This window comes from Lissotriton vulgaris, unplaced genomic scaffold (genome assembly GCF_964263255.1).
Source record: "Lissotriton vulgaris unplaced genomic scaffold, aLisVul1.2 SCAFFOLD_3274, whole genome shotgun sequence".
In the NCBI taxonomy this organism is placed as follows: domain Eukaryota; kingdom Metazoa; phylum Chordata; class Amphibia; order Caudata; family Salamandridae; genus Lissotriton; species Lissotriton vulgaris.
In genome coordinates, this window is record NW_028247479.1 from 26,207 (window position 1) to 39,889 (window position 13,683).

Genomic DNA, 13,683 nt, shown 5'->3' on the forward strand with positions numbered 1-13,683 from the left:
TTGGGGGGCCTGTGTGCGCCCTTGTTATTCAATTAAGAGGTATGAGGCACTTGGGGGGCCTGTGTGCGCCCTTGTTATTCAATTAAGAGGTATGAGACACATGGGGGGCCTGTGTGCGCACTTGTTATTCAATTAAGAGGTATGAGACACATGGGGGGCCTGTGTGCGCCCTTGTTATTCAATGAAGAGGTATGAGGCACTTGGGGGGCCTGTGTGCACCCTTGTTATTCAATGAAGAGGTATGAGGCACTTGGGGGGCCTGTGTGCGCCCTTGTTATTCAATTAAGAGGTATGAGGCACTTGGGGGGCCTGTGTGCGCCCTTGTTATTCAGTCAAGAGATATGAGACACATGGGGGGCCTATGTGCGCCCTTGTTATTCAATGAAGAGGTATGAGACACATGGGTGGCCTGTGTGCGCCCTTGTTATTCAATGAAGAGGTATGAGGCACTTGGGGGGCCTGTGTGCGCCCTTGTTATTCAATTAAGAGGTATGAGGCACTTCAGGGGCCTGTGTGTGCCCTTGTTATTCAATGAAGAGGTATGAGACACATGGGGGGCCTGTGTGCGCCCTTGTTATTCAATGAAGAGGTATGAGGCACTTGGGGGGCCTGTGTGCGCCCTTGTTATTCAATTAAGAGGTATGAGGCACTTGGGGGGGCCTGTGGGGGCCCTTGTTGTTCAATGAAGATGAGTGAAATACATGGGTGGCCTGGGTGTGTGCCCTTGTTATTCATTTAAGAGGTATGAGGTACATGGGTGGCCTATGTACACCCTTTTTATTCAATGAAGAGGTATGAGAGACACTAGTGGCCTGTCTGCACCCTTGCCATTCATTGAAGAGTTATGAGGGACATGGGTGGCCTGTGAGCGTGTTTGTTATTTAATCAAGAGGCATTAGATACGTTAGTCGCTTGTGATGATAATGTGTCACCCCTCCCTGTATTTTAGCTTTGGGCCCCCGGGCAGGCTGTGCACCATGTGTGTGCTGAGGCTGCTCTGAAGGAGAGATGCACTATTACAAGCTGGTTTTGTGTCCCAAGAACACACGTTTTTTCATTCCCAGGGAGTTGGTTGCTGCTGCTTAGAAGTAATGACAGGGTGTGACCCCTGGTTGTTGCCTTTGGGCCAACAGAGTGGGCTGTGTATCCAGTCTGTGTTGGCAAGGTGTAGCTGACTGACCCCTTTGTGCTGTGTTAAGTTCTAAGGGCACACAGTGAGTCATTCCCTGTAAATAATTAATTTGCTGTTTTTGAAAGATAAAGAATCACAGGCTTCAACACTGTTAAGTTGGTTTTGGGTCCCCAGAGCACATCACGTTTATGCAGGTCCCCACTGCTTTAATGGGGGGACTATGATGTATGGTCATTTAATGGTCAGCAGTAGATGATGGATCCCTAAACAGTGTCATGTATGTGCATGTTTGCATTGTGCTGAGGGGATTACCAGGTAATTGTTCACGCAGCTCTCTGATGGATGTCACATGCAGTTTTTCTGAGTCCCCAGATAGATCATGCAGTCTGTGTGTTCTCTTTTGTACTGCCAGTCACCGTTGTATTGAACTGTGTAGCCTTTGACCGTGTCATATATGTGCATGTAACTTGCATGATCGAGGTAACTATTAGCGGGAATACTACGTGTCTCTTGGACATCTTTCAAGTGCTCACCGTCCTTTTTCCCCAGCACCCGCCCCCTTCCTCCCCTCCAAGGGGCGGCAATCTGAGGGATGGCCCCGGGCGCCACAAGCTCTAGCTACGCCTCTGCGTTCATACCTATTGCCAGATACAATGATGGCACTTGCTGTGGCAACCAGTGAATTATCCCCAAGGGTGGCAGTGCGGAGCTGTGTGCCCGGCTGCCATGCCCTCTCAGCAGCAGCTTCAAGGCACTCCACTCCGGCCTCTGTGCCACACTGAACACTGGGGTGTGCTCTTGAGACCCCGAAGGAGGAGGCAACGCCACCTGGTTTTGGCGCTACAAGAACCCTTTACTTCATGAGGTGTGATCCTGGACTCTTTACCTTACAGGCCCCTACAGTAAGGAAGAAGTACTCCATACGTCATGACTGACAGTTGCGACAGCCAATGGCTGTAATGTGGGCTCACCACTGAAGTGAGCACTTGAGACAAGCAAGGGCTGGTGGTGGCGGTCCCACCCTCACCTCTGTGAGATATATAATGCCTTATACCAGTTCTGGTGGCGTGGTGCACTAATGCAACCGCTGTAGGGACCTGTGTTTGACCTCAGGGTCACAGGTTCAAACCCCGTTCCGTCCACTCATCCTTTTGAGGTACGATTACCATTGAGTTGGATAACAATAAAAATCTGTTATTCAGCTCCCAGATACCCTTCTAGGTGAACGTGAAAGAAATACAGATATTGTCTTATTATTTTCATAAGACCTGACAGACAAGTTTTTTTGGCCAGGCCTAAAAAAGTTTATTTCAGATTCCTCCTTACACCCTCTCACATTCCCAGCCTCCCCAAGTTGTCCCACCCTCTCCTTCCCGCGCCCCCTCCAACCCCCTCAGTTCCCATCTTCAGTTTCTCTGACATTAGTCCCTCACCCTGTGTTTTCGCCTCTCTGAAGGCATCACGACCCAACTACCAGAATCTTTATTGTGCGGTCAGTCCTGCTGCCTACCTAAGGGGAGTCCACATTCCGACTGCATTCGTCACTTCCGGAGCAGCATTCTTGTGCCATGGTTATCATAGCAATGTGAGTCTCCCCTACCCCCATATGACCGGTTCCCTGCTGCCCCCATCTGTCTGACTGCATGCGTCACTTCCGGCAGCTTTCTTCGGACAAGGTTATTACAATGTGTCTCTCATATTCCTTACATCCTTTGGCCAAACTCGGGATCTGCCCTCTCCCTACTGCAGGTGTCACTTCCGGGTCAGCATTCACGGTGGTAACCATGTGAGGAGACCCCCACTTTAGCAGCTTGAGCGGGGATGGTGCCACTTGGCAGGTCTCAAACATTCACGTTGTTTATGACTTGAATTGAATTGGACACTTCAGTCTCCAAGACGCTCATGAATGCGATCTCTTGCAGTGGAAGAAAGGGCGGGGCTTGGTGTGGATGGAAGGCAGGATGGAGAGAAGGATGGAGAGAGAAGGGATGGCGAAGAGAGCGATAGATGGTTGGAGAGAGGGGTTCATTGAAGAATTATGGATGGTGGATGAAAGGGAATGGTGAACATGCAGATGAAAGAACCGCGAGAAAGGATAGAATGAATGGAAGGAAGGATGGATGGAACGGTGGCTGGGTGAATGGGTGGATGGATGGAACAGTGGATGGATGGAACAGTGGATGGATGGATGAGTGGATGGATGGAACGGCCATAGGCATAACTGGCTCCGCTCTTGGCTGGCTGACATCTTTTTTAGATAACAGGTCCCAGCAAGTGTGGATGCCGCCTTTTTCCTCCTCTCCCAAAAAACTTTCAACTGGTGTCCCACAGGGCTCTACCCTCAGCCCCCTGCTTTTTAATATATATATGACCCCTCTCATTTATCTTGCGGAACAGCTAGGAGCAAAAATTATGGCCTATGCCGATGATACACAGCTTTTGTTCACATGGCCTAAAAACAACTCGGACACGTCGAGAGCTCAATTCTGTTTATCATCGGTCTTTCGCTGGCTGGCCTGTGCCCAACTTAAATGTAATGAGAGTAAATCTGAAATCCTGCTGTATGGTTCCTTTCCAGATAACTTTAGTGACTCTCTCTGGCCCACCGATCTCCCATGCCCCAAATCCATCGGTGGACCTGCAAAAAACCTAAGAGTCTGGTTTAGTAACAACCTCAGATTTGAGGACCATCTGACAAAAACTTACTGGGATCTGCTTCTCCACACTCAAAACCCTGCGCAGATTTCTCCCTTTGCTTCCGAGAGAGGCCAAGGAGACGGTCATTCGCGCTCTCATATTATCCAGACTGGATTATGCGAATGCCCTCTTCTGCGGACTCCCGGCCTATCTGATTCATCGCCTCCAAGTCATTCAAAATGCTGCGGTTCGGCTGCTGTTTAATATACCCAGAAGTTCTAGTGTCCGTCAACCTCTTAGAACTCTTCACTGGCTCCCAGTTGCTCAAAGGATTTTATTTAAAATCCTCGTGCTGGCATACCGAGCAGTCCATCAAACGGGCCCAGCTTACTTGAGGAAAAGATTTTCCCTTTATGTCCCCAACCGCCCTCTCAGGTCAACCAATCTCCACCAAATGAATGTGCCAAAGTTTAAATACAGCAGGCTCGGCGGCCAATCCATCTCTGTCAGAGCGGCGAGAGCTTGGAATACCCATCCTCTTCATTTGAGAACATCCTCATCCATTACGGCGTTCAGGAAGGGCCTAAAAACCCATTTCTTTAGCATCACTGCTTAACGGATGTTTCTCTAATCTGGATATAATTTGATCTGTTCTTCCCTTCTCTCGCGCCAGGATACTATCTTTTTAGTAACAGAGCGCGCTACAAAAGCCTCTATAATAATAATATAATAATAACGGTGGAATGATGGATGAGTGGATGGATGGAACGGTGGATGGATGGATCAGTGGATGGAGGGAACGGTGGGTGGATGGATGAGTGGATGGATGGAACGGTGGATGGATGGATGGGTGGATGGCTACCAAGAAGAAGGATGAACCATGGATGGCTAAAAGTGCAGAAAGGATGAGAAGAATAAATGAGATGGAGTCGGGAAAAAAACAGAAAGGAGAAGGGGGGCAGGAAGGAAGAACATGTGAGTATGTCAGAATCCCCTGAGAGGGAGCAGTTCTCAGAACTACTTCCAGGTGTGCCTGCTTCACCCGATTGCTCAGAGCTATTTGACCTAAGTAAGAAAGTTCCCTTGAGGCAGAACTAAGCACAGGTTAGCAATACCAAACCTTACACAGAGCTATTTGAGTCAAGGTTAATAGTGGGGGCTATATTAATGTTCTGGCTACTCCTTTGATGTTGGTTCATGTTTATGATCATTTCGTTGATGTGGTCAGAAATGATCAGAAATGTTCTAGCAGAAAGCTGTAGCAGGCGCCCTTCTACTTAATGGCCAGCAGAGGGCACCAAAGTGACGTGTAAACCGCGAACATATCCTTTTGTTAAGCCTCAGCGGAGTTCTGGCGACTGTCTCTCCACTTCAGATCTGACACGGACACATGACTCTGTACACGTCACTGGAGACCCGGGCTGGAGTAAGTCACATCGTCGAGGCGAGGGCTTGCAGGAGCAGGGTTCACCCTCGCCAGCTGGAAGGTGAATGCCGGCCTCTCACAGACCCAAGGATGGGCGGTGCTGCAGGATTCCGTACACAGCTGCCCAGATGACACTGTGGCGCAGCTGGAGTATGTATGTCTGGCAACAACAGAGTATCTGGGAACAGAAAAAAGGACTTTCAGGATTAGTTGTTCTGAATAATTGTTTCTGCATTCCACTTCAATTACTGAATGTTGGGGGTTTACAACAATGCGCCCCCACCCCCCGAAATGGTGCCCGACTGACAAAAATAAACTTAGACCAAAACTCTAAGTTTAGATCTAAAGTCTAAGGGGCATATTTACAATGTCTGGCGCGTTTCAGCAAATCAGCAGGGATGTGCCAGAACAGATGCGACACACAATTCCTCCCTTGCGCCACTACGGATGCGTCGCATTTACAGTGCTGCGCACCATGGCGCAAGGATGAGTAGATACGTGATGCATCTTATGGTGTAAGGGCAAGTCACAGGGGCCTCCTATACTTAACGTGGTGCGGCACTCCTTACGTCTGCTTAAAGCAGGCGTAAGGGTTTGATGCAGCAGCGTCGTCAAACTGACTCAGTGACATCTGGTAGATGTCACTGCGTCAGTTTTACTGTGACGGAACGCCCACATGAAACCTGACGCAGGTTTCATGTGACGCAGGGCTTTACAACGTGACGCATCTGCCTAGATGCCTCACGTTGTAAAAACCAGATTTCACTGCAACATTTTTGGCTGAATTGCTGACAGTAAAAGCACTTTAAAAATCTACCATCCTTTGTTTCGTAGGAATAAGTTGTTGGCCACTTAGTTGAGGACAGGGCACGGGGTGGTATCCTCTACCTCGGAGAACCCAACTGACATGTGATGAGATTCAGGAGGGTGATGCCATGGACCCGCTGTGAGGGGCACCATATGACGGAAAGCCCTACGAAGAGGAAACTCATGCTCACCCAGCACGCCCCTGGGGGTAACTGAATTGCAGTGACTCCCAAGGCTGAGGACCCCCTGAAGGACCTGCCACCTGGCCCTTCTCAAGCCCAATCCTGTTCCTTTCAGTTTTAGAGCGACTGAGGAATGGCCTGTCTTGGATGGCAGCGCAGCCTGGATGAGTAGGAGCTGGGGCCATTAGGAAACATCAGCCTCTTAAGGTGGTGATACCACGCCCCTCAAAGCCAGTGTAACCTGCTCTGAGGGGTGGAAGGAGATGCTTCCCCGGGCCACTCCAACTTCCGTGCATGTACTGGAAGTGGTTGAGTTGCTTTGACAGTGTGGAGGTAACTGGCTATTCACCCCTTGCTGTCTCCTACCTGGACAAGGGGGACCACCCAGCCCGCTGGCATGGTTAAGTTAGGGACTCTCAATGTGGGGAGATCGAACGCTGGTTCCCACTGGCCCTGGTAGGATGGCTGATGTGCAGGAGGGTTCACACCCTCTCATTGCCAGGTACCTGGTTCACTGGTCCTGTGTGGCCAGGCTGGGTTATAAAGCTCATATGGCCCTGTGCGGCAAGGCTTGTGGTGGATCTTCTTGCCTCTACTTCTGCGGGAGCTTCTCACTTGCCCACCTTCCTGCTGGGGCGGTGGGGTGGGGTCCCTGGGCTGAATGCCTGGCAATACTTTCTTAAATCGTGGAGGCTGACTTCCAGAGGGGAAAGTGTGATGGGGTGATGGGCTGTCTCACATTGTGGGCGGTGGATGGTTGCTACTTCCTTCTTCCTGCCTCTCTACACCTTTGGGTGGCCGAATGTTGCAAAATTTGCCTGTGAGGTTTGGCGGTGAACCACTTGACTCACACATCAATGAAGAACACAGCTAGCTGCTAAAATTAGTATGAACTCTAGGACACATTGATCCCTGACACTTTGATCGCACTTGCGGTCCTGGATTTCTCCCCAGACTACAGCTGTCTGAGGGATACTGGATGTCATTTGCACTGAGGAACTCACAGGGCGCTGTTGCAGGGGGCTTTGCTCCTTTCCTCTCCCAATTTCAGACACATGATGGCCCATAAAGGGGCACATCCCCCAGTCCCCTGCAGATGTACATTGCTGGTGTGCCTAGTCTTGCCTGCCTTGATGGGGTGGGTGCCCGGTCTGCCCAGGCCTTAAAAACCTGCGGGACCTGGCTGTGCGCTGCCTATGTGCACCACCTTGAGCACCCATTTCTGCAGGAGGCTGGCATGGTACAATGCCTGCCTGCTGGTGTTCCATGCTGACCCCTGCGAGCTTCGGTCTCTGATCTGGAAGAAGGTGCTGCTGTGACCCCCCCATGCAAAAGAGGGTCCCCTCCTTTTCTGACACCCATGTAATTGGTCCGGCTCCCCATGCTTTGGCACCCAACGATAAACTCAGATCAGACATGGAAACTCACTGAGTTTTGGCATAACACTAAGCAGAGGAAAATAAAATTACAAGTATTCCCTCAGTAACGGCGAGTGTAGAGCCCAGCACCGAATCCCCACTCTGGTGGGGTACACGAAATGTGGCATACAGAAGGCCGACAGCCTGATGTTACTCGAGGGGCCCAAGCCCTTCTGATCGAATGGTGTTAGGCCATTAGTGGCCCATATTGCTCTGGGATCAAGTCTTCTAGGAGTTGACCTGATCCCTGCTTGGGAATGTAGCTCAAAGTAGGTGCTAAAGTCCATCTAAGAATTAATACAAGTGCAACACAGATAGCCAACAAGTACAGTAAGGAAAAGTTAAAAAGAATTTTGAAGAGAGAGTTCAAGAGGATGTGACACTGTCAAGAGGTATATGGGAGGGGTCCGTGCAGTTCCCCCGGATGATTCAACACGGTGGGAAGGCTAATGGCCAGAGGAGAACAAAGCCCCTCAGTGGAATCCTTGCCTGGGTGCACCCGGCTCCCGCAGTGTGCATTTCCTTTGCAGTGGTGTGTCACAACAGGCTCTCGGCCGGCTAGGAAGGATTCAGTTGGGATGTGACCCTGTGTTCTAGTAGAGAGTGTTACAGCCCCCTAAATCGGTAGGCTGAAGGAGATTTACTGCCTCTGCACCCCTCTCATGGGGTGTGCCGAGACAGGGAAGGAAAGCAGGAACTCCTGCTCCAGGCATGGTTGTTGCCTTGGGACAGTTTGCATTGACTGCATTGTGTTGCCAGATGAGGAGGCACAGTATAGTGAGTTATACTTTTCCTTATGTTAGAGCGCCTTCTACTGCAAGTTGATGTAATGACTTGCGTGGTAATGGCATCACGTTGTGACAACGCTGTTGTTGTAATGGCCACCGTGTAACGGCATTGCGGTCTGTTAAAGATTATTTCCCGCTGTAGCCAAAGACAGTTCCACAAGGTCAGATACCCCTTTGGTGAAGGACCTCTTAAACGGATTTGCTGCTGTGGAGAAGAACGTAGCGGGAGAAGCCACAAAGTCAATCCAGCCAGCAATACACCTTGGGCGGATAGGCGGGTAGGTTGGCCCTGGTCTCCTCCTGGTCTCAGAGCACTTTTTAGCCAAACATTTTCAAAGTCCCCTTTTTGGATTTCGGCTATGTGGGTGGCTTTTGCACCACTTCCAACAGTCCAGGACTGGAGGGGCACAACTTGTACAGTCAGGACTCACTCAGGCTGGGTCCAGGTACGGGTTCTAGACTGAGGAAGTCTTTGTGTCCTAGTGGCTCTGAACAGGAGGCCAGCAAACAAGCCCTTGTGAGTCACTCTGGAGGTCCTAGGACAGTTGAAGATCTAGTCCTTGTCCCAGGCAGAAGGTAGCAGATCAGCAGGACAATCATTCCAGCAATCCAGCAGCACAGCAGCCTTTCAACGCTGCAGTCCAGCAGAGTGGCAGTCCTTACAGAAGCACACTAGTCCTTCTTCCTAGCGCGTACCGACAGGTCCAGAAGTGCACCGAAGAGTGGTTATTGAGGTCCTATTTTAACACCCTGGTGCCATTGTTCTGAAAGGTAGGAGAAGCTTCTGGAAAGGTTCTTTGAAGTGGATGGCATTTCCTCACTCCTCTACCCTGGCTCCAAGCTGGCTGCAGTGACAATGTGGGATATTTGGGCCCTTTGTGTGAAGGCAGAGCACAGACTATTCAGTTGTAAGTGGGCTGTGCTTAGCTCTGCCCCCCTTCCATCCTGCCAGCAGATGGCCCATTGAGGCGCACTTAATCCCTCTGTTATATGACTGTCTTGGAGGAATTCACAGAGTCCGACTGTAGGCTACACCCAGTCATGTGACTCAAGACAGGTTGCATGCAGAAAGGGCTAAGGGCAGGAAAATGCCAACTTTCTAAAGGTGGCATTTTTAAAATTGTAATAAAAAATCCGACTTTATAATGAAACAGGGTTTATCATTATAATGTCATAGATACCAAACATGATATAGCTACCTGCTCAAAATGGGAAATGACAGCTTATTACATGTAATAAGGCATCTCTATGTTTAGGACATGTAAAACCTAAAAGTACATGTACAACCTTTTAATTTCACAGCACCCTGTCCGATGAGCTACCTTAGAGCCTATCTCAGGGGCCTCTGGGCATTTAGTGGCATGGTCCACCAAGATCGGTTGCCTAAGGCTGTCTTGAGGTCCAAGGGTCCTACACCCTTTCAAAGGGAGTGCCAATGCCAGCTTAGGGATTCAGGGGAGCGTTTAGCTTTCTCCCTGTCTTCCCACTGGCCTGATAGATTAGACAATTCCTTCAGAACACATCTGACTAGATCCTCAACCAGGGCCAATAGAAGTGGGAGAGAAGCTTGGCAAAGGTCCTGTCCTGCCCCAGATGTATCCGACAGGGGTATTTAATGAGCCAGTCCCAATAGGAAGGCCCTGTAACATTTGAGGATGACCAACAAATGTATTGCCCCATGCACAGGAGCCTTAGGCTCACTAGACAGCAGGTCATTCTCCCAGTATATGAGAAGATCTCCAGTCATCACTAGATTCCTGGGATTCATCTTGCTGCTACATGTCCTCCAGGGGTTGGGACTTCCTCTGTTGCCTTACAGAACTCCTCCCTAGTGGGTCCCCCTTCTGCTTGCCATCCAGCAAGCACCGATAAGTATCCCAGGGAGGCAATGTCCTTTCCAGGAGGCTGAGGGGCGTCCTCCGCCTGTGCCCCATCCCCTTGTATTTTGGGACACTCGAGGGCTGGTTTCCCAGGCCCCATACACTCCCTTCTCTTGACAGCTGAGTGAGCCATATTTACAGGCTCCAGGACCACTCCCAACTCAAAAAGGTCGAGTACAGAGCTGCTATAAAGCTCTATAAAAAGGAGAGAATGGCGGCACAAGCTTCTTTTTATGGTGGGAAAATCAACGCGGCCGCGAATGCCCCAAAGGAAATTTTTTTAATTGTTAAATCCATTATCTCACCCCCTGCTGAGCGTCCCTCTGCTGAAGGGGCCCAAAATCGCTGCAATGACTTGGCCGTCTTCTTTTCCCAAAAGATCCAGGCCATATACTCCTCATTCAGGGACGCCAAGAATGGTACGGAACCCCTCGTGCCCACAACCTCTGAACCCTTTACTTCTTGTACGCTTGATAAAATTCCACTCTTGGACATCCCTGGCTTGGATAGACTGATCCCCAAGATCACCTCTGGCTCCCCCAATGATCCAGCACCCCCTCAGACCCTCACTAAGGTCATGGACGTTATTCGCCCGGTCATGTTGGACGTTCTCAATACTTCCATCACCTCCAAATCCGTACCACCTCCATGGAAGTGTGCGATGGTGAGGGCCCTATTGAAGAAGCCCAATCTTGACCAGAACAATTTGGCGAACTACTGTCCCATCTCCTTACTCCCATGGCTGAGCAAACTGCTTGAGAGGCACGTAAATAACACCTTGGTGGACTACTTGGAGTCCAATAGCCTGCTGCGTGCCTCTCAGACAGGGTTTCGCCCTCTGCACGGGACCGAAACCGCCCTCTTAGCGGTAATGGAAAAGGCGAGAGCCGTGTTGGACCGGGGTGGAAAAGTCGCCATTATTTTACTAGATCTCAGCGCCGCGTTCGACACGGTCAACCATGCCACGCTATTACAACGACTGGCAGGCATGGGCGTGTCGGGCGCAGCCCTGGAATGGCTGACATCCTTCCTGGCTGAAAGTTTCTTCCAGGTCTTTGAGGGTGAGACGGTGTCTCCCAAACACCCACTCAGGTGTGGGGTCCCCCAGGGCTCCTCCCTAAGTCCCACCCTTTTTAATGCCTACATGTAACCCCTAGACAGGATAGACCACCCCTTCAGTGTGCGTATCGTCACCTACGCGGACGATACCCAACTGGTGGTCTCTTTAGACCACTCTGAGGGATCGTCCCACACCTTAGGCCCCTGTCTAGAGGCTGTTCCTAGATGGATGCAATCTTCCTGTCTGAAACTCAATGGGGAGAAGACAGACATCATCCTACTGGGCAACCCTTCTCCCTCCGCCCTTGCATCCATCTGGCCACCATGTCTGGGCCCGTCTCCCATCCCTAAGTCCCAAATAAAGAGCCTCGGGATCTGGCTCGACAAAGCTTTGGACTTCTCGGTCCAAGCTACTAAGACCGCCGCCACCTGCTTTGGGCTTATGAGGATGTTGCGGAAGGTGCTCCCTCTGCTCCCATTCCAGGCAAGGAGGGTCTTGGTCCAGGCCCTTATACTCTACCGCCTGGACTACGGGAATGCTCTTTATATGGGAGCTCCGATTTCCGTCACCCAGAAGCTCCAAGTCACACAAAACAGTGCGGCCCGCCTACTTTATAACCTCCCCCGCTGGCAGTCAGTAAGGAATGCCCTAAATTAGCTTCACTGGCTCCCAGTAGTGGCAAGAGTACAATTCAAGGCCATGTGTATTCTACACAAATCCTTTCATCGTACAGGCCCCGCAATCCTACATCCCTTGGCTACTCCTTATGTCCCGTCCCGCTCCCTCCGTTCCTGCACCCTCCAGCTGGCTACTTCCATCAAAGTCAAGAAAGCCCGCTGGGGAGGCCGCTCCTTCTCCCACACTGCGGCTAAACTCTGGAACACCCTCCCTCTATCTCTTCGAGGCAACAGTTACCACATGTCCTTTAGGAAAACTCTGAAAACGCACCTGTATGTTAAAACCTGCTGAACTACCCTGAGCTCGCGTTAAGCTATCAGTCACAAGCGCTGCGAGGCCTCCGGGTAGTTAGCGCTATACAAGTGCAATTTTCATTCATTCATTCATTTATTGACTCCCATCTAACCAGCCATGGACCTGGTGGCCACACAAACCCACTTAGGCAACCCCAACATTTCCAGGTCTGACCCGAGCTTCACATCTTTCCAGGCATTGTGCTGTAGATCATTGGCTAACAGACAGACAGTCCACAAGCATGGCAGGGCTCACAGCAACTTTTAGAAGACCTGAGATCCCCCACCCATTCAAAGGGAATCACACCTATAATGTAAAGCTTCCCCACATGTCTGCTACTACAACCTGGTGAAATGTCGTGGGAAGCAATTGCTCTGAGAAAGCCAGATGACAGCTTACAGAAGTCATACTGGCTCCTGTGTCCCTCAGAGCCTCTACCCTCTGCCCATTGTAACCCAGTGCCGGTACTTGGAAATATTGGAAGGCATGTGGGTTTTGGGCACCATCACCCAGGGTTAATAGGGTAACCTCACTGATTTCCCTTACACTAACTGGGGCCATCTCCTTCATAAGCACTACTCTAGTCAACATTGGGGGTTGCCCTCCACTGGTAGGCTGTACCTGCTTGGGGCAATTGGGTTCACCCTTGGTGTGCTCATCCTCATAGGACATGGGGGACGGACTTGCCATTGTTCTTATTAAAAAATCCTTTATTTGGTGGTCTGATTGGGATTGGGACTACTTCCCTTGAGAACTATTTTATGGGCCTTGAGAGAACTCTTTCTTTTTATCCCTCCCCTCCTTCTGGTGGGAACCCTGACCACCCTTTTGGGAGTCCCCCTGATGCCATCTTGGACACGCTGGTGCTGACCCAGAGGTCTGCCTACTCAGCAAGCTTCCTGGGGTCGATCAACTTGCTGGCTACCAGGTGTTGGCACCACTCTGTGGAGCAGGTATTGAACATGTGCTTCCTTAGAATCTACCATCCACTTTCCTGCTCTCACCCGGCCCTTCAGTGCCTTTCTGAAAAAATCTAAGTAGTCCACCCTGGACTGGTTTGGGGGTTTAGGGAAGTCCCTGAACCTCTGTTGGTATTTCTTAGAAGTCAGTCCAAATCTGGTCAGAAGAATGACTTTCATGGAGACATACTTGGTTTGGTCCTCTACCTCAAGTGTAAGAAGTGTGTTCCTCCGCACCGTGGACAGGCATCTCCCCAAGCTACCCCCACAGTACTCCTCTGGGACCTTGTGTACCCTTAGAGCACACTAGTATTGTGATAACCATTTATCAATATCATCTCCTGTGAAAAGCAGGCAAAATCAGAGCTCAATGCACCGGGCAGGGTCACCTTCCCATCCTGGGTCAGGGTGGCGTTAGACCG

The 13,683-nt window shown here is 50.5% G+C and overlaps 1 protein-coding gene and 1 pseudogene across 1 annotated transcript in view; one reads left to right on the forward strand and one right to left on the reverse strand.

Moving 5' to 3' along the window:
- Nucleotides 1-4,517: 4,517 nt before the first annotated feature.
- LOC147665165 (killer cell lectin-like receptor subfamily B member 1B allele C) overlaps nt 4,518-13,683 on the reverse strand; it is a 95,676-nt gene continuing 86,510 nt past the window's right edge. The window contains exon 6 of the mRNA XM_086949710.1: nt 4,518-5,373. Coding sequence (XP_086805836.1) covers nt 5,175-5,373 — 199 coding nt within the window. The 3' untranslated portion in view covers nt 4,518-5,174. The remainder of the gene's footprint in view (nt 5,374-13,683) is intronic.
- Nucleotides 7,007-7,159, forward strand: LOC147665166 (5.8S ribosomal RNA; annotated as a pseudogene).